The sequence below is a fragment of the Perca fluviatilis genome, chromosome 9 (assembly GCF_010015445.1).
Source record: "Perca fluviatilis chromosome 9, GENO_Pfluv_1.0, whole genome shotgun sequence".
Taxonomy (NCBI): domain Eukaryota; kingdom Metazoa; phylum Chordata; class Actinopteri; order Perciformes; family Percidae; genus Perca; species Perca fluviatilis.
In genome coordinates this window covers 33,744,133-33,764,312 of record NC_053120.1, presented here as the reverse complement: position 1 = coordinate 33,764,312, position 20,180 = coordinate 33,744,133, and the positions used below count along the sequence as shown (strand labels likewise).

At 40.5% G+C, this 20,180-nt stretch overlaps 1 protein-coding gene across 1 annotated transcript in view; it reads right to left on the bottom strand.

Annotated features, from left to right (window-relative positions):
* Nucleotides 1-1,393: 1,393 nt before the first annotated feature.
* The window catches only part of LOC120566032 (inactive N-acetylated-alpha-linked acidic dipeptidase-like protein 2), a 519,707-nt gene continuing 500,920 nt past the window's right edge, over nt 1,394-20,180 (bottom strand). Inside the window, exon 16 of the mRNA XM_039812233.1 lies at nt 1,394-2,697. Within this exon, the coding sequence (XP_039668167.1) occupies nt 2,451-2,697 (247 nt within the window). The 3' untranslated portion in view covers nt 1,394-2,450. The remainder of the gene's footprint in view (nt 2,698-20,180) is intronic.

Here is a 20,180-nt window from a genome sequence, read left to right as displayed (position 1 = left end):
GAAGCAACACTTGTTGAGGGAGGTAAGATCTTTTTTTTTTAAACATAAAAACATCCGCAAAATTGCGTTCACTAAAGCCACCAGACTCCATGTAAATAAACAGTAATTTTAGCATCGTGAAATACACTTCATTCAAAGTCGACAGAAAGAAATTATTATTAATTTGGGTTGTCTTTCCACTTTTCCAACCATCACAACTCACATAGTTTACCGATTTACATGTGAAAATATGTTGTCTCTATACACGCTAAATACTAGACAGAATTTAGAACATTTTCTACGTACTGTTGATAAATGAGGACCCAGGTATTGAACCCATGTCTCTGCTGTGATTAGGGTTGGGTATCATTTGGGTTTTTCCAATACCAGTGCTAAAGCGATACTTTTAAAACGGTGCCGGTGCCTAAACGGTGCCTGAACCGGTACTTTTACAAAAAAAAGAATTAAAAAAGAACAGCACAAAACGACATTTAAGAACGGCTTATTTATTGCTAAGGCCATAAGGTCAAAAATAAATGATTTATTAGTAATGTAATAACAAAACCTTATAACAATAACTTATTTCATTAAATTGCTTTTAAACGACAAAAACAACAACCAGATGGGGAAAGGGTATTTTACGAGGCTTAGGCTACCAGTTTCAAGTGAACTTAACGTCTGTTTTGTTTTTCCAGCAGCTGCAGAATGTTACCCGCTGTTGGAACCCTCTACAGTAAAATACAGTCACACTTTACATCGTTTAACTTTAGCTGTCAGCATTTTAACCGTGTTTAATCCAGCTGCTAGCTAACGGTAGGCTAATGTTACCTGCTGCCAAGTGTAGTGTTATCTAGCGTCACGTGCAGTGACGTTTCTGTTGCCTGTAATGTTCGTAATGTTTCGGAGCATTGGAGAGCAGCGCAGGCATTTCAGTGGCACCGAAATGTGGCACCGAAATCTGTGTTGCTATTCGGTCCGGTAGATACCGGTCGTTTAAGCACCGGTGCCATATTAGCACCGGGTTTCGGTACCCAACCCTAACTGTGATGAGTGAGTGTGTTATGTCTGTGCTGCTAGGACATGCTTATTACAGTCATCTATATTGAAACAGTTATTCCAACTATTTAACTTTTAAGATGCTGTTTGTTGCAGGATGAAAATAAGGTTTATTAATATTGCTTAAAGCATTAGATTACTTGAATAGCTGTGTTCTGTGGTTTTAAATGTGAGTTATTGTTTTTTAACAAACACGAAAGGCCATAAGATGCCGTGACTTACTGTGATTTTGGAACAGCTAAAGGGGGTTGTTGGTAGGCTGATAGTAGAATGGCTTATTGCTAAACAATATATATATATATATATATATATATATATATATATATATATATATATATCATTTATCGGTTGTAGGGATTCAGGAAACACAACTCGGGCACAACAACGTATATTGAGCTGCGTGATCCTCCTTAAGCTTTCCAATTTCATTTCACATAAATCATTTAAAACACTTGTCCAAACGAGCCCCCACAGATTAGCAATTGTAGATAACTGCAAAGGGATCTACTTCCGGGGCAACTTGCTGGCTACCCAAGCTAGCTGTTTGGTTAGCCAGCTAGCTGGAACAAATGGACATTTTTATTTGGAAAGTCTTAGGAAGCTGCTTTTCCAGATATACCTTGTTTTGCCGTAGTTGCATTTCCCGTGTCTCCACAATGTCCGTGGAGAGTGCAAAGTTAGTGTGACCCATTAGCCAGAATGGCTCCAATTACAAGAATAAGACCCAGGCTGTGAAATACAAAAATGTCCCTTTAGGGACACGCAAAACTTTTTTTTTTTTTTTTTGTTTTACATTTTCCTTAGTATCACAAATTTTAATTCTGAATTGGTGCTTATGTTTTTCTTAAAAACAACAGAGCTAGTGTCTGGTGAAGGACAAATAATTAAAAAACTAAAATTAATCATAATCATATGCCTTTTATTGCTGGTATGCTTTCATTGATAGAGGGTATAGTGCAATTTAAAAAGGACCCCATTGTGTCATATATTATTTGCATATCTAAGAGCTAGTGTGCAACAAGTTAGTTTCAATACATTCATCAATCAGAAATTTTTTTTTTTTACAACCCTTGATATAAAAATCATTCGAAAAACAATTCTCCCTTTATTCTGGACTGCATATTGTATTCATTGGTTCAATATCGGTTATTGAGAGAGTGTGGAATGATGGGAGTAAATGGATGACACTATGGGTTGGGAGTTTGAATCTGTTTTCTGTTGAGCCCTCTCAAAACTCATTTAGTGTTTGGGTTCTCTCTGATTCTTAATGATGTACAATGAGTTAGATTAAGTTTTGGAAGAGGCTCAATTGTGTTTTAATATTAGCAATGTATTTCAACTTTATTGACTAGATCAGTGGCAACTTTTGCTCTTGAGTGCATCCAAGCTCACTGATGGGTCTGTGTCAGCCCAGATCATATTGTGTCATTTGGGTAATTTTCAAACAAGCCCAAGCCAAAACACACCAGCCTCTCCGCAGAGCGGATGGCCCTAAGGATGAGAGACAGAGACTGGTTCAGGGTGCTGTGGCAAAGCACTTCCTTGTCTGCAGAGTTGTGTTTGACTACTTTGCTGGAGACGTTGCAGTGCAGTACAGCTTCCTTTGAGAACCTGAGGATGGAAAACTGAGGAGTCTTCCCTGGAAGGCTGTATAACAGGTTCCTTTAGAGAGAGAGAGAGAGAGAGAGAGAGAGAGAGAGAGAGAGAGAGGAGAGTGACAATGAATAACTTAGTTCAAGTAGTAATATATCAATATTATATCGACATCAATATACTGTATGAGGCTGGATATTGTCTTAAATTTTGGATATCGTAATATGGTGATATGACACAAGTGTTGTCTTTCCTGGTTTTAACGGCTGCATCACAGTAAAGTGATGTCATAGTCTGAATTTACCAGACTTAGTAGCTGTTTTATAATTTGCCTTTACCCACTTAGTCATTTAATCCACATAATGGGTGATTATTTATCAAAACTCTCATTGTGTGAAAGCACCAATAGTCAACCATACAATATTGCTGCAATATCGACATCAATGTATTTGGTCAAACATATCTTGATATTTGATTTTTTTCCAATATATCTCAATATTGCCCAGCTCTAAGTTCAAGAAGAATCCACCACCCCTCCTGCCGGTGCAAAAAATGAAGGCCACATGATTAGTTTATTATTATTATTATTATTATTATTATCATCATCTATGTCTCTTTGTCTTCCTGTCACACTGTTGTACCCACCGCCATGCACACAGAGCACATACATAAACAGTGACATGCCGCTGGGGGTAGCAGAGTAGTCATTTGTAGGTCAGAAAGGCAGAGACTGCAGAGCGTTGATCCCCTCTGGGCTGAAGTACATTGATTTCTACTAAAGTGGCTGAACAGACTTAGAGAGTAAATGGAGTGATTCTTCATCTGTTAAGACACAGGCCGGGAGCTGTAGGGTGTGAAGGAACACTGACCTTCAGCGCACAATTTAGAGTCAAAGTCGGAGCGCTGGGAAGATTCTGTATCGACTCTTCTATGACACCAGTGAGGCTAGTCCTATAGGCAGAGGGTGTTTAGGTTATCGTATTATCATATTTGTTTACATAAATTACAGTGGACAACTGTCCTATTCAGCACAATGTCCATGTTTGCTTAGTCTGTATCTTCTGGGTTTGATTTTACCACAACATACTGTAGCTCATGATTGTAATGCTATGTGGCAGCCAACTCTCATAACTTACATCTTTGGCCAGCACATAAACACATAAGTCAGCAGTAGACTTTTAAATGAGTGCGCAGCTGCAACTGTATTATCATACAATGATAAAATACCTTTGACAAAAATAGAACAACAGGCATTGATATAAAACAGAATCCATCAGCTGTAATGGACTGCCTATCTCAAAGCATAGACTGTTAAAATAATGGATGTAGAATCGGTACGTCACCCATTGGTTTATGGACTGCTGTTTTGAAGGGAAGAGAGTTTGCATTGCATGCCATCTTGGGATTTTGGATCCAGCAGTGACCATATTTGGACAAACGGGGAGAGCTGGGGAGGATGATGCATACAAGCCAGTGTTGTGTATGGTTTCAATGGGGCTGTGCTAAGCTAAACGCCAGAGTCACATATATTCAACCCTTCTGACACCATTCATCCATCACTCATCAGTTTTGCCAGTCGGTCAACAGTAACAATAAACCTTCAGGTACTGGCGCCATTCATCTGCATGTACGGCAGTACACAGAGATGGTTGAAAACCATCTGACTTTCTCTTAAGTTACCAGCTAACACTAGCTTAGTAAGTAAAATGATGAAGTAAAAACACACAGTGAGAGGGTCAAGTTTATGATGAAAACAACACCCAAAAACATGTTCAAGGATATTTTAATGTAAGCAGGGCCATGGATAAGCATTGCTAAGCCTCCATCATGATTTACAGGTTGGCATGTTGCCCCGCCCCCTTAAGCATGCCCTGCTTTATCTATTTTAGGCCCAGAAGTTGCCGCTTGATCTCTTTTCAAGTCTCTGCAAGTTGGTTTAATGATATTGAAAATGTACCATACTGATGATATCATAACAACTGGTATTTTTTAAATATCATTACATGTGGTAATTTGTTGGAAAGTGACCATGGTATAAACAGGGTAATTCTCTCCAAATAATGGAGGATACAGAAGCTAAGAACCACCCAACGTGAAGTGGAGGGTAGTTTGCCACCACTTGTACAGTTTAGATATTATCCCTTTAAAAGATAAATAATTGAATTGCCGTGTCAATTTAAAAAATTTGAAAAATATTCCAAATAGAAAACAAAAGGGGATATCGCTCACCTTTTGTTTTCTCTATAGAATCTTTTTTCAAATTTTTCAACACGGCAATTCAATGACAGAAATGTAATCTTGTCTACCCATGTCCCCTAACCAACAGACTGTCATCCACCATCTGTCTGAATATCCTGTTATAAAAGAGGTCCTTTTTTGAAGCACCTCAGAGTGTACATAAAGTACAAAAATACATCTCCTATCGATTGGCGTGGCCCTCTGCAGCCTGACATCCTCTCTGAAAAGAGGCTGCCTCCTGCTCTGCAACACAACAAATTGGGTTTAAACTATGTCTGCTGCCCCAGGTGTCACTCACATCTTCCATCCAACCCTGACAGCAGCATGGTGGGGCTGTGTGTGTTCTGGAGTCTCTTTGTGAGAACCAAATTAAGGTTTAGCTTCAAAGTGACAACATTTCGGCTTGCCCTTCCTTTTGCGAGAGGACATTTAAAGACTATGGATTTCAATTAAATTTTTTTTGTTTTAGGTAATTAATTATGAATATGTACACCTTTTATTTTTGGTGCAACATTATATCTGGAAAGCAAGTCAATCAAACTTTCAGATTCCCAAGTAGCATAAAGTAGTTTGCCAAAAAAGTGCATTGCCTAATGAAAAAATAACTGAGAAGCCTTTTTAGAGAAAGAGAGAGAAAGACAGATATTCTTAATAATGTCTTGTTAGGGTTAATGAGTTGCAGCAGCGTGTTTTGTGAGGCGGGCTGTCAAGGCTTGTTAAAATCTGGAACATGATCCAGATCTGGACCCAAAAGCAAATCATTCATTCAGTTATGGCGTTTTTTCATTAAATGGTACCTGCTCGACTCGGCTGCAGTGCCCCGTCCTCCATTTTCCATTGCAGATTCAGCCTGAGGCGAGCATGGCTGGTCGTCATAGCGACGCCGCAGGAAACTGCCGTGACCTAACGCGACACACACACAGAACGTCGAAGGTGTGTTGTTTTTGACTCTTGGCATGTGGCTGTTGCCACAGCCAGAAGACAAATTTTGTTTCAAAAGAAGCTGGAGGCAGTACATTTTTTGTTTTTTCAGGATACCCTCCCTTGTTGCTAGCAATGATGACGCAGTGATTAGTGACGATTCTCTCTGACCAATCAGTAGTCTGCAGGTTTTCACGTCACCTTTTGGTATCGGCTCAGCTCTCTTGGAACCTGGACGTAAGTTATACTAAAAAAAGTACCTGTTAGCAGGTACCAGGGACTTTTTTTCGTAATGGAAAACCAAAAAAGGCGAGTAGAGTTGAGGCGAGTCGAGCAGGTACCATGTAATGGAAAAACGCCATTACTTTACTTTTTTGTGTTCTTAGCATTGCTTGCGTGATTGAATACTTATTACGACACTGTGTGTTACGAATGTGGCCTGAGTTGAGTCGCCTGTGTGTGTGTGTGTGTGTGTTTGTGTTTTGTTATGGATAACTCATTGACTTTTATTTATGTCTGTGTGGTTCACTGACATGGCTGTTTTCTTCAGAGGTATTTTAAAACCAGCAGGCTATGTGTATCGTTACTCTTGATAGTTGGTTCGTTAGTGAGCTCAGCTACTAACAGGGAATGTCAGTTCAAAAATGCAAAACACGTGAGATGATTTACAGAAGATCTACAAATTTGAGTTTTCAAACGATGTCTTTGCCTTTATTGATAGTAATCTAATGTTATGGTATTCTGTAGTAATGTATTGATTGTTATGTTGAGCAAGAATGCAGTTGTATAACTCTCAGGGCACACAGTAGGACCACCCACTGACCCTGCTGTGGACCAATAGTTTATCCATCCATCCATCTTCATCTGTTTATCGGGTCGCGGGGACAGCAGATCCAGCAGCTCCTGCAGCTCTAGCAGTGGACCCCAAACTTCCCTTTCCTGAGCCACATTAATCAGCTCTGACTGGGGGATACCGAGGCGTTCCCAGGCCAGGGTGGAGATATAATCCCTCCACCTAGTCCTAGGTCTTCCCCAAGACCTCCTCCGAGCTGGACGTGCCTGGAACACCTCCCCAGGGGGGCGCCCAGGGGGCATCCTTACCAGATGCCTAAACCCACTCAACTGGCTAAGAGTAGGTATTATCCTGAATATCATTCCAGCATCAGCAGCAACTGCATCTTTAAATTGAAATATTCACACCTAGACCACAAGCAGGTCTGCACTGACATATCCAAACATTCTCTTGATGAAACACAAGTAACATGCACATAACCCTAAGAAGACAAGTTATAGGCATCGTTTTGAAAGTTTTACTGCACTAATTAAGTGTTTATGTTGCTTAAAAATGTACCTTATGTTTTGTTGCCTTCTTAAACCGTCAGGGAAAACATTTGAAAAAACGTTCAGTGCTCTTAGTCTAATTGTCTTAGTTCTGTGAGGGAATGGTAACTTCCTTTACAAATGAGTGCTATTAAGCCTTAATGCTTTCCAAGCATGATGGAGCAGCTAATTTTACCTTGGATGCTAATGGCAGTCTAGGACAATTAACATGTCTATTACTGCCATAAACTGTGAATAACACTGAACAGCAAAAGCCATTTATTTCGTAAGAATCTATTTGAAAACTAGACAGCTAAAGAGCTGTGGGGGAAGACAGTGTGTAGATACTGTGAGATGCTAAAATAGAATAGAACAGAGGTGTTGTTACTATTAAGTAAAAACTCAGAAGCAGCTTCACTTTTGTATACATGAAGGTTCAATAGACTTTGATGACTTACACATAAGCATTTAATCATCTTGATTTAGACAGTACAGTTTAAGCAGGATGTGTTAGCATGCAGTGGCGTCCTCAACTCTGAGGGTTCGTGCCTTCTTCCAGATGCATATATATCCCCAAGCTGTCAAGTTTGTGTTTTTGCCAAGATATTGATGGTGCCAAAACAAAATATTCTCACCTAAAGCCTAGTTCTGGGAAGTATGCTGAAGTGTGGCGGGTCCCTTTAGCCTGTTTCCACAGACCTCAAAAAGGAGACAGTCCGAGAAAAAAACAATCCCTTATAATGCAGCTGCCTAGACTCTCTGAGACACTCATACATGAATAGGTTTGGTTATTAGAGACTGGCATTGCCAGACCTTCCTCCACAGCGCTGCGGAGGAGGGTCTGGCTAGTTCACACAGCATTCCGGGATGAGAGATGTGACGTGCTCTGGTTAATTTGCATTTCTTTAACCAATCACAAATGGGCGGTGCTAAATGACGGATGGAGCCACGGTGCCTCTACAAAATAGCCTGAGAAGGAACTTGTTTTGGTGGAACGTGTACAACAGTCGTGCAACAGAAAACTCAGATTGGACAGATAGTCTAGTTAGCTGTCTTAATTTACACTGCAGAGATCTGAGGAGCAGTATATATATATATATATATATATATACACACATGTATATAGTCCTCATGAATCCACAGAGTTTAAAATTACAACCAGAGTTATTCGCTTCATTCTTAACAGGCCAAATTGTCTAGTAACTTTACAATGTTACCCGCCAAAATTAATTCTAACACGGATTTGGCGGGTTAGCGGGTGTCAATTTAAAGCCCTGGTTACAACACAAAGAAAGCGGAACGTAACGGACATCTGGCCGAAAAGAAATTTCCGGCAGCACCTGAGCAATCCTAGAAAGTGCAACATTGTGGATATATCTGACCTGTGACCTATGAATGACCCGATGTTGTCTAACTGGGCTTTCACACCTGCCTCGTTTAGTTCGGTTGAATCGCACTAGAGTTTTCCCCCTTGGTGCGTTTCGTTAGGGCAGGTGTGAATGCAGCAATCACACTCGGATGCGCAACAAAACCTGACCAAACAAGCATACCGAGACCTCCTTACAGAGGTGGTCTCCATACCCTTTCAATCGAACTCTGGAGCGGTTCGTTTGTGGTGAGAACGTGATCCGACCTCGAACCACACCAACTACTGTATGGGTACTCAGCAAGTCTGAGCTAAACAGCTCCTGTAGTCAGGTGCGCTTTGCAATCTGCTATGCAGCAGATCATGCAAACTGTAGCAGCTTGCAATGTTTCTCTCACAGAAACAGACTGTGGTCAAGTTCGCCGTCACTCGCATCTCCGTGGTCAAACCAAGTTGGACACTATCAGTCAAGGTTAGCTGTCCTCCAACTAAATGTGATTTGATATGATTTATTGTGTGTTTTCTTTAGCTGGAAAGTTTGACTAAAATAACTTCTCCAACTTATCTGGAGCTCTCAATTTCTTGTACGTACATGCACTGTGCAGAGCCAATGAATTACTGCTGCTCTGCCCTGAAAAGCTGCTGCTTGGAAAGAATTCAGACACTGTTGTGTGTAAATTATTCCCCTTTTCCCTGTTTTTGTCAGAAGGAATAAATATGTGTTCACTGTGAAGCTCAAGTTTTATGTTACATTACTGCTGTTCTGCTCCATATGTAGAACAAGTTGAAAAATAAGTGGATGCACCCAATGCAAGATAGATGGCTGACAAGGGGATTTATATCATGGCTTCCACATTATAGGACTGCAAGTGATTTAGGGACTGTGTGAAAGTTATTAGGGCAGGCAGAGGGATCCAGAAAAGGGGCCTGGTTATGTATTTTTCCTTTTTGCAGGGACTAAATTTGTAGGTTTTAAGAATTATTATCATTTTCATGGCACCTTTGTCCTTCCCCTTTTCCTCCCAAGTCATAGGAAGTTGGGCAGAGAGGGTGTTACCTCACCTCAGATTCTACCCAGACCTGTGAGAGGATGCTGGGCCACTCTAACTAACCCCCTTCCACATTTGACTTGTAGGAGAGAGCTAGTATGCTTTCTTGTTGTTTTGTATTGGGGTGAGGTTTTTTTCTACGTCAAGTAATGGGTGTAATGCAAAGCTACTATCGGTATGTGTTTATTTCTGTCGGGACATAAAAATGTCCAAGAAAACAAAACGGCCCAAGGAGGGTGGAGAGGGCCCACGGGAGGCAGAGAGTCAATGGGGCAAAAACTGAGGACCATGAAACTCAGGGAACTGAGGGCAGTGGTACTTGGGGATCGAGGGACTGTGGGCGCTCGGGAACTGGGGAAAATGGGCACAAGGGGACTGGGGACAGTGGGCACTAGGGGACAGGGAGCAGTGGGTACTCGGGAACTGGGGACAGTGGGCACTCGGGAATAGTGTTGGGATATCAAACCTAAAACTATCTACACCTCATGGGCTATAGTTCCTGTTCACAATGTACAGACAGCCAGGAGCGGAGTGGCACCAAAGAATCTACCGGGAAATTTTGTAGACCACCTGTAGACCACCAGCTACACAAAGCTACAGATTCGACCAAAACAAACAACCTAAGTCCTGCCTTCCAGTTCCTGTTAATACGTCTTTTTATTTTGGAATTTTGAATAGAGTACCGAAACGGCAGTTTCACAGGACCTAAACAAACTTTCGAAGTGGTAGACATGTAGCATCATTTCTAGCTATCTTGTACATTGTGTTTTAATAACGTGTTTTACCTGCTAGGCAGCAGCTTATTTCACCCAGTGTTTCCCCACACATAGACCATTGTGTGGCGGTCCGCCTCATTATCAACACCGGCCGCCGCACACTGCGTTTCGTTATTATTATTTTTAAACGCTATTTAAAATACGTTCTTCTGCATTTCGTTTCCCTGCTCTCCTCCGTCTCTCTGTCACCTGTGTCTCGCTCGCACACACACACACACACACACACACACACACACACACACACACACACACACACACACACACACACACAGCTCCTCCCACTGTGCGGTGTCGGGTTTTTTTAAGCCCCCAAACGTCACCTTCCAGGCACCGCGGCAATGGTTATGTTTAAGGTTACGGTGAGGGTTAGCTGCCTGTAAGGCGACGTTGGAGGCTTAAAACACCATCGATCCCACCGTGCACACAGCGTCTGTCTCCATCAAGGAGAGATACGGCTGGCGAAATTTACAAGTTCACGAAAGGTTGGTATCTATCTGGTGAACACCTTTACACAATCACACGTTCACAATCACCGGCCCGACTCTTAGCAAACAAGCGATTGTGCCCGCTTTAGAAAGTTAACTAGTTGCAAGTTTACGGTAAAATGCAGTTGGGTTGTCGAGGTCAAAACACTATATGTAGCAGCTGTGAATCAAATAAACGTATTATGAATAATGTTATGTCATTTTTTACTCTTACACTGAATGTTTGCTGCTTCAATCAAGATGAGTATTGAAAACAATTTTCCGCGACTGAAAAAGGCACGTGTTGAGGATGAGGACCAGCCTGAACCGGAGGTATCAGTCTGAAACAGAGCTCAACAGTCTGACCAGTGGAATTAGTTATGCTATTAATTTGTTTTACAGTATTTTCAGGCTTCAACCAGTGAAAGACAGGGGAGAGAAAGAGATAGATTCGTTACGCATTGAAGTAGGAGATGAGGACAGCATCCAACTGCGTGCGTCTCTCTCTCTCTCTTTCTCTTCCCCCTTAGTGCTTTCTGATTAGCCTGTGTTTGTATTGAAATAAGAGGCCGTACGGGTTGAGCAGAGGCTGCACAGTTTGACCAGCAGGCAGCGGCCGCACACCAGGCCACTGGATGGTGTTGCTAAGAACTTGCAATGTATAACTATTATCAGACCGGCCATCGTGGCCTCGAAACACTACCGGCCAACCGGGAAAACTCCCGACACTCCCGATTGCCTCTCCGCTACTGCAGACAGCATTCACCTACAGATTACTGTGATACTGAGCAAAGATCTAAAGTTATCTTTTAAACGATACATTTATTCTTGACGGGCATCAGAGATCCTGTTACCAGTGAAAAGGAGTATTGCTGATTGTAAAATTCAGAGTGCTTCATATGCAAACAATATATCTTTAAATCCCTAGTCCAAAGAAAATACAGTATTAGTAGCATTAAATAAATAAAATATGTCATTCAGCTCAGTTACTTCTGTACAGTAAAATTACTGTAACTTATGATGTGATCAGCAAATTTGAATTCTTGAGTTTGATCTCAGGAATTGCTGTCCCAAAATGACTACTAGTGTGTTCCAAATGTTTCACAGTTGGTAGCGGGAACTGTCATGGCTATCCAGGGTATAGCCCAATGTGTTCAAACAGGTGTAACCTATCACCTGCCAGCCAGGTTTCCATTACATTCATTCAACATCAGTGGACCACTACAATCACTGTGCTCAATATTGCCTTATTTTTCATCATCACAACAACTCAATCATCAAAGGCTTAGTTACCTTTATGATGGCAGCAGATCAGATTAAAAAAACAACTTTTGGAATCAAGTCATAAACACCTCCAGGTGTTTATACAGTTATATATATAGTTATATGTTATATACAGTACAGGCGCTTTCAACACACTATGTCACGTGTCAAACTCAAGGCCCGCGGGAAACTGTTTTTCAAACTGTTTTTCAAACTGTAATTGTGCGACATTCGAAGCAGAATCTGGCAGATTTGCAGAGTTTGAAACTTTGCATATTCAGACTGTAAAATTTAATCATTGTTTTGCTTGATTTGCTAAACTCTATGATGGCTAATGAACTTTGGTGCTGACTTTTTTAGGGCTTTATTTCGACCAAACTGTGGGAAGTCTATACGAGACAGGCAATAATACAGTAAAAGATATGTTATTTTTTTGATTAAATAAAAGCATGACAGTAAACTATATGTCTGGCCCTTAATGTGATTCTGATTTTCCAGTGTGGACCTTAGTGAAATTGAGTTTGACACCCCTGCACCATCGCGTCTCTTAACTCTACTTGATTTAGGCAATCAAAGACTGACCAAACTGTCTTAAGACAATACAGTGGAATAATGCTCAATTCAGAACCTAACAGAATATGCATTATAGAAACCACTCACCACCACATAAAGTCATGTACCTTCAATGTCACCAGTGGCATGTCACTTCATCAAGACGAATCACTCTAAAAAATATTTTTTTCTTGCCATTTTTCATCATTGTATTCCAGCAATCACTTCTAAATCACGTTACTGCTTGACCTCCAATAAAACACAATATACTGTTAAGTGTTAAACCAAGACCCTGAGGAGACTAATACTTCACTAAAACACTTTTCAACAAAGTATCTGTTCAAGGTTCATTCGTCCTTTATGCCTAATTTCCACTGCATGGTTCGGCTCAGCTTGACTCAACTCACTTTTGGTGTCAAGTGCTTTCCTTTATTTGGTTTTCCACCGCGGATAGTACACCCTCAGCGACCTTCGCTGGATCCTTTCATCAGCAACAATGTCTGAACTCGGTCAATTGTACGGCATAGTGTAAGAACTGTACTGTGTAGTTTTACGGCTAGAGATGTTCGGATACAAATAAACCAGTTTCGGAAAAGCATCTGATACTGCCTAAAATGCTCGTATCGGTATGGTATACCATGTAATTTAGCCCTGAAGAATATCTACTTTAAAGTAGTTTCTTTATGTTCTTTTTTCGTGATGACTGACTGGATGACTGACTGACTGACTGGATATTAAAATAAAGTTCCGTGGCGTTCATTGTTTGTATTTATTCATTTTTCACAAAGAGTTTAACCTAAACCAGACATTACAACAATGATAGCAATCCTATTACATCCATACAGGGATAGTAGGATACAGCTGTTAAAACATATATGCAGTATGTTTATGTATTTTTTAACACACTTCAGTTCAGTTCAGTCACTTTAATATCCCAAATGGGAAACTTGATATGCAGTCAGGAGTGAAAAATAAAAAAGAAACACATTCAAGCAACATACAAATAGACAAGGCAATACAAAGACATGAGTACAAAAAGGTTTCCTGTATGTAATACACACAACACCATTCATCACCACTGGAGCAATATCTAAAAACAAAACAAAAAAGTACTACATTACATTTGCCAAATAACCCGAGTTATTGCACATGGAACAAATTAGTTTTTACTGCTATTGCTCTTAAACCGAGGTACTCTAAATCTGCGACCTGAGGGGAGTATTACGAACTCAGAGTGAAGATGGTGGTTTGTGCAGTCTAATATAGACCGGGCCTTGCGGAGTACTTGCTAGTCAAAGATAGCCATCAAGGGGGACTGTGGGAAACCTGTCACCTTGCCAGCCACCTTTACAATATGGCTAAGGTGGTTTTTGTCCCTGATGTTCAGGTTACCATACCAAGCAATCATGGCAAAAGTAAGAACCGATTCAATAAAAGACATAATTTTCTTATCTACATTAAAAGTTTTTAACTTCCTAAGGAAGTACAAACGTGGCTGTCCCTTCTTACAGGCTGCATCACAAATCACGTCAAACTTCAGGTTTTTAATTGATGACGGTTACCAGATACTTGTACTGTTCAACAAACTCAATTCCAGTTCCCTTAATGAAAGTCTTAGATGGTGAGAGGGATACTTTCCTAAAATCAATGACCATATCCTTGGTTTTTGTGGCGTTTAACTGGAGAAAGGCCTCATCACACCATTGGACAAACTCATCTACCACTGGCCCATGCTCAGATTCATCTTTACGGTGCAGGCTAATGATGGCCGTGTCATCAGCAAACTTCAGAATGTGCCTGTCCCCATGCTGGCTTCTACAGTCATTGGTGTAAAGAATGTACAGCAATGGGGACACAGCCCTGAGGAGAGCCAGTGCTATCAGATTGGTACTCTGTATCGGCCGATACGCAAGTTCAGGTATTGGAATCGGTTTCAGGAAGGAAAAAATGGTATCGGAACATCTCTATTAAAGATGCAGTAGGTAAGTTAGTAGGTCTTATAAAACTAACTTTCTGTCACATTTGCTGAAACTGACCCTATGATCCAGTAGAACAACATGAATTATGCAATATAAAAAAAAACAGCTCCTCTGGCACCACCTACAGCCTGTAGTGCGATTGGCAAAGTTCCACCGCTCCTGGTTGATTTTCTCCAATCACGGCCACAGGGGGGGGTCTATCTGCCTGTCAATCACTGCTCGGGCACGCACACGCATATAAGAGCGCTCTCCCCTCCCCCCTCCCTGCGCACGAGCTGCAGAAAGGTTTCCCTAAACTCGGGTGAATGTTGGGAGTGGCTTTTCAGAGGTGGCGTGAGCTCCGGGTTTTTAAAGATCTGAAGAACGATGCAGACGTAGCCACATTTCTTCTCGACAGGTAACATAATTACCATGAATGATTTATCTTTCACTTGGTTATTAGTAGTCAAAAGTCCACAAAGCTACGTTGGTGAGGATAATAGTAACGTTTGCACAGTGGTCGGTCTGATATGATGCTGAAATGGCTAACGCTAGCCTGCTAGTTAGCCTCGTTTTACGGTTGGTGAGTAAACATTGTGTTAGTGTTTAGTTGTCTGACATGCCGGCCGGCAGTTCTGTCAAACTCCTTGTGTGGGAGGGGCTTAGGAGACGGTTTGGGCTGCAGCAGAAAGGGGGGAGGGACTGAGAAGTTGTCGATGTTCAAATTTATTGGCAAAGTCCTGGATCTTCACAATCTTACCTACAGCAGCTTTAACAGGCTTTTTTGAATCTGAGAGATTTGCAGTTGTTGTTGAAAGTAGCTTGGCTATTTTGTGCAGGATGTCCCGTGTCGTGCCAGTGACGGTTCTCTCTGACCAATCAGTGGTGTGCAGAATTTCAACTCCACCTTCTAGCATTGGCTTAGCTCACTTGGAATCTTGACTAAGGTGGTACCAAAAATAGTACCAGTTACCATGTACTACAACTTTTGCTTATCTAAAACCAAAAAAAAGTCTAGTTCAGTATAACCGTGCCGTACTATGCAGTGGAAATGCAGCATTAGATGGTAAGTCAGACATATGACAAGAAAAAAGAAAAGAAAAAAAAACTCTTTTTTCCACAAGGTTTGCTAATACGAGTGTTCCAAGATGGATTTAACAAACCCTGTAAACTGCGCTATTTTTTTTTTCTTCTAAATTGCTCATGTCAGCCTGATAAATGTCACCTGTTCAGGAGTCAGTGTGCGTTCGTTAGATTTGATCTTTAGGTGTCACTGCAGAGCTGTACCATGACAGAAATAAAAAGACATTGGTTTAACATTAAAGGTATAATGTGTAGTAAGTATTGTTTACTGTTAGTAGAAAGAAACAGGAATAAAGAGGAATCAAATAGGGTTGGGCAAAGTCCCCTAAATTGGCAGTTGACAATGTTTACAGTGCAACATGGCGATGGACGATGATATCGTCGTCAGGGGGGGGATGGGTAGCTCATATCTCTTTACATAAATATTTTTTTCTACTACTATGGGCCAACAGTTAACATAGAAACGATTAGACATACATTTAAATGCCCTCTGTAAATGGTGCCCTGCTGGTAGGTTTTACAACGTGACCTACTTTCACTTAAGTACGGTGCATTAAAGTCAATCAGATGTCCGTGATCTGCGTAACGACAGTACAGTGGGACGTTTGCCTTCAACAGAGCGACAGTAATAACCTAACATACCATCATTACTGAGTTTAAACTACATTCTCAGTTATGTTTGCACTGAATAACGCATTCAATAAACAAACATAACTCTTGCAGTGCACATGAACAGATGCGCAATATTAGCTCACACATAAAATAACACCCTCATTAACACCCTTGGCTGTTGCTAACGTACATTCATAAATCCTGCATAACATCGTCCCGTACCTACAGGACCTCAGACTTAGGCCTACTTATTGATGCAGGCACAGAGTAGTGTCAACAAACTTAGTCCAATGAGGGGAGAAAGGAAAGTGTGATAGTGTTCCACGTTAACGCATTTTTCTCTCTCATTCGAGACCGCTGTGTCCAACGTCACTAGAAGGTAGAGCGAGCTACAACTGAAAGGGAGAGAGAGAATGTATCACTACAGCCAATCCAGTCTGCTCAAAGCGATGGTTCGGTGATTCACAAATAGGTTGCACGTAAGGGGGGGGAAGTAGCTTCCACTTAAGGGGCCCTATCTTGCACCATGCGCAGCGCAAAGCCCGACGCAAGTGTCTTTGCTAGTTTAAGACCGACGCACTTGTCAATTTCCCGTCCAGGGCCCGCGGATTAGTGTTGACAGGGTGGGGGGCGTGGCATCACGATGGTGGCTCTCCATCGTGATGTCGACCAGCCATCAAGATGGACGATAATATCGTCCATCGGCACAACCCTAGAATCAAACATCATTTTCTGATTGTTTCACAGTGGTTACGTTCTAAAGCACAAATCAAGAAATCTACACTTTGGCAGAAGGGTGCCGCATTGCCAGATTTTGTGTAAATGCAAAGCTTCATTGTGTGTGTGTGTGTGTGTGTGTGTGTGTGTGTGTGTGTGTGTGTGTGTGTGTGTGTGTGTGTGTGTGTGTGTGTGTGTGTGTGACAGTTAAACTTGTGAGTCAGTATGAGACAAAAGCGGCTGACCTGGGAATGAGAAAGGGCTGCACAACCGGCACGCTGTTATTAGCTGGTGGTTACACACACCTATTTGGCCCAAAGGCTCTTTGCTGTCATCCTAACGTTCTGAGTCACAAAAATAAGATGAAAATAGAAAATACAGACAGAGGGGCTTTTTTGTATCTCAAAACAAAAATACAACACTTCAAGAGGGCGCAAGATGGATGATTGAGAGGGATTATTTTTGTTTTAATCTACTCATTGTTTTTTAGTAAAATACAGCATATTATACCTTTAAGTTAGATACCATTAAACATCTTGCTAAAGCAAAGCAGTCCGTGTCACGACGTGATAGTCACAGAGATGGTCAAGACAATATTCCATTACACTGGCCGTTCCCTCCTCAGTATCAAAGCAGTCTTTAACTAATCACTTTTGAATGACTACAGGTGAAAGTTATTGGTGTAGTCTGTGCAATACTCTGGTTTTCTGTATTCCTGCCATCAAAGATCCCCTGTGGACTTTTTGACCACTAATGGTGCTATAGAGCAAAGTTTTTAGAGGAAATCTTTTTATACACAAGCGCGCGCAGAAACACACACAACAACACACACACACACACACACACACACACACACACACACACACACACACACACACACACACAATACAAGCATACCACAGACATTGGTCCGTGTACTTGGCGGCCAACGGATTTTCGTTTTGAAAGGAAAAAAACTAAAACGAAAAACGGCCAGTTTCCCAATTACCATTAGTAAATAGGAAAACAAAAAACGGAAAACAACCCATTATTCGTTTTTTGTTTTGATATTAAAAAACGGAAAACGAAAAACTATCTCGTTATCCGATTTTCTTTGATGTGTTTGTAGATGGAACTCGGAAATTAAAATGTGTGTATAAATCTTATTCCTCATTCATTTTTTTCGTGACCCGGAAGCGATCGTAGGTAGTAAGCGGCTGCATACCCGGAAATCATTTGGACATCAATGAGACCATGGACAATATGTCAATGAGTTAGAATGATACGGACGTAAAAAAGTTTTTAGACGAATATGCTAGTTTTAGAAAACCGAGTGGTCACAGGAGATTAGCGCTGACTGCTCTCATTCATCAAAAATGAGTCTACACAACAAGACAATCATCATAGTCTAATAATAATAATAATGAAGCGAAAACATTTTCAAAACTTCTCATTTTCATCAAATTGCAAAAGACTCCGATTTAATACAACAATATCTGTCAAACAAACAGGGCTATAATTAGTATAAATAAGATATAAAATCAATATAAATGTGATTTTTGGAGGTTAAAAAAGTAACTACCTAAGTCAGTAGGCCTACATTTTAAATGAGCTACTTTTACTAGTAATTTTACTTGTACTTGAGTAAACAACAAAGTAACAGTACTTTTACTTAAATAGAAATTTTTTTTACTCTTTTCACTTCTGCTGATTGATTTAAATCTAAAAATTGCATAGACCTAGCCCTGGTCTGCATATCGGCCTAGCTGTGGTCAGCTTTTTATTTACTTTAAGAGTAGCATTCATTTGTATGTTTAACAAAAGCGGTAAACGGCGATTGATTAAAAAAAAAAAAAACTTGCCTCAGCAATACCTTCAGCGATTTCAACTTCAAGTTGGCCATCAGGACAGAAGTCCCTGACAAGTCCCTGCTGAGCACACCACCTCCGCACATTATTATTATTATTAGACTATGATGGTTGTCTTGTTGTGTAGACTCATTTTTGATGAAATAGAGCAGTCAGCGCTAATCTCCTGTGACCACTTCATAATAAAAGTCAACTTGTGTTTCGCCAGTGAAATGATTTTAATATTTGCATATTAAAAGCGATATGCAGACCAGGGCTAGGTCTATGCAATTTTTAGATTTAAATAAATCAGCAGAAGTGAAAAGAGTAAAAAAATGTTCTACTTAAGTAAAAGTACTGTTACTTTGTTGTTTACTCAAGTACAAGTAAAATTACTAGTAAAATTAGCTAATTTAAAATGTAGAGTTACTTAGTTACTTTTTAACCTCCAAAAATCACATTTATATTGATTTTATATTTATACTAATTATAGCCCTGTTTGTTTGACAGATATTGTTGTATTAAATCGGAGTCTTTTGCGATTTGATAAGGGAAAGCCAAATCATGGTTTCGATTTTAGTTTGTTTGACAGATATTTGCCAAAGCAATGGCGCAAAACAACGTTAGAGACCTTTTATGTGAAAATTTGAAATTTTGAAAATGTTTTCGCTTCATTATTATTATTATTAGACTATGATGGTTGTCTTGTTGTGTAGACTCATTTTTGATGAATGAGAGGGACAGGGAGACGTTGCACAGATGATAGCAAGTGAGATAGCGGAGAGAAGAGAGTATCTAAGGCGAATTGTTGCAGTCACTTCCATGTTAGGGAGACAGGGAATCCCCTTTCGTGGCAATAATGAAGTAACAGAAGAAGTGAGTGCAAAGATTTTGCAAAACGCAAGTTACAAATACCCTGGGGGCTAATCACCTCCTGTCTTTAAATCCTAGTGAGGTCTCTGCTCCGGACGTGTCGCACTGTGAATGCAACATTGAACATTTAGCATGTTTAATAATGCAAAAACCAGTCCTGCAGGATTATGACAGGAAAGGACTTTTTAGTAAAGCTATCAAAGCATGAGAGTTGGAGTTTATTCATCTTTGATGCTGACGGACTGGTTCAGCCTGCAGCAGCTGTTTCACTTCACTTTGTATTTCCTTTTTCGATTTGATAAGGGAAAGCCAAATCATGGTTTCGATTTTAGTTTGTTTGACAGATATTTGCCAAAGCAATGGCAATGAAAATGAGAAATTTTGAAAATGTTTTCGCTTCATTATTATTATTAGACTATGATGGTTGTCTTGTTGTGTAGACTCATTTTTGATGAATGAGAGCAGTCAGCGCTAATCTCCTGTGACCACTTCATAATAAAAGTCAACTTGTGTTTCGCCCTGCTGAGCACACCA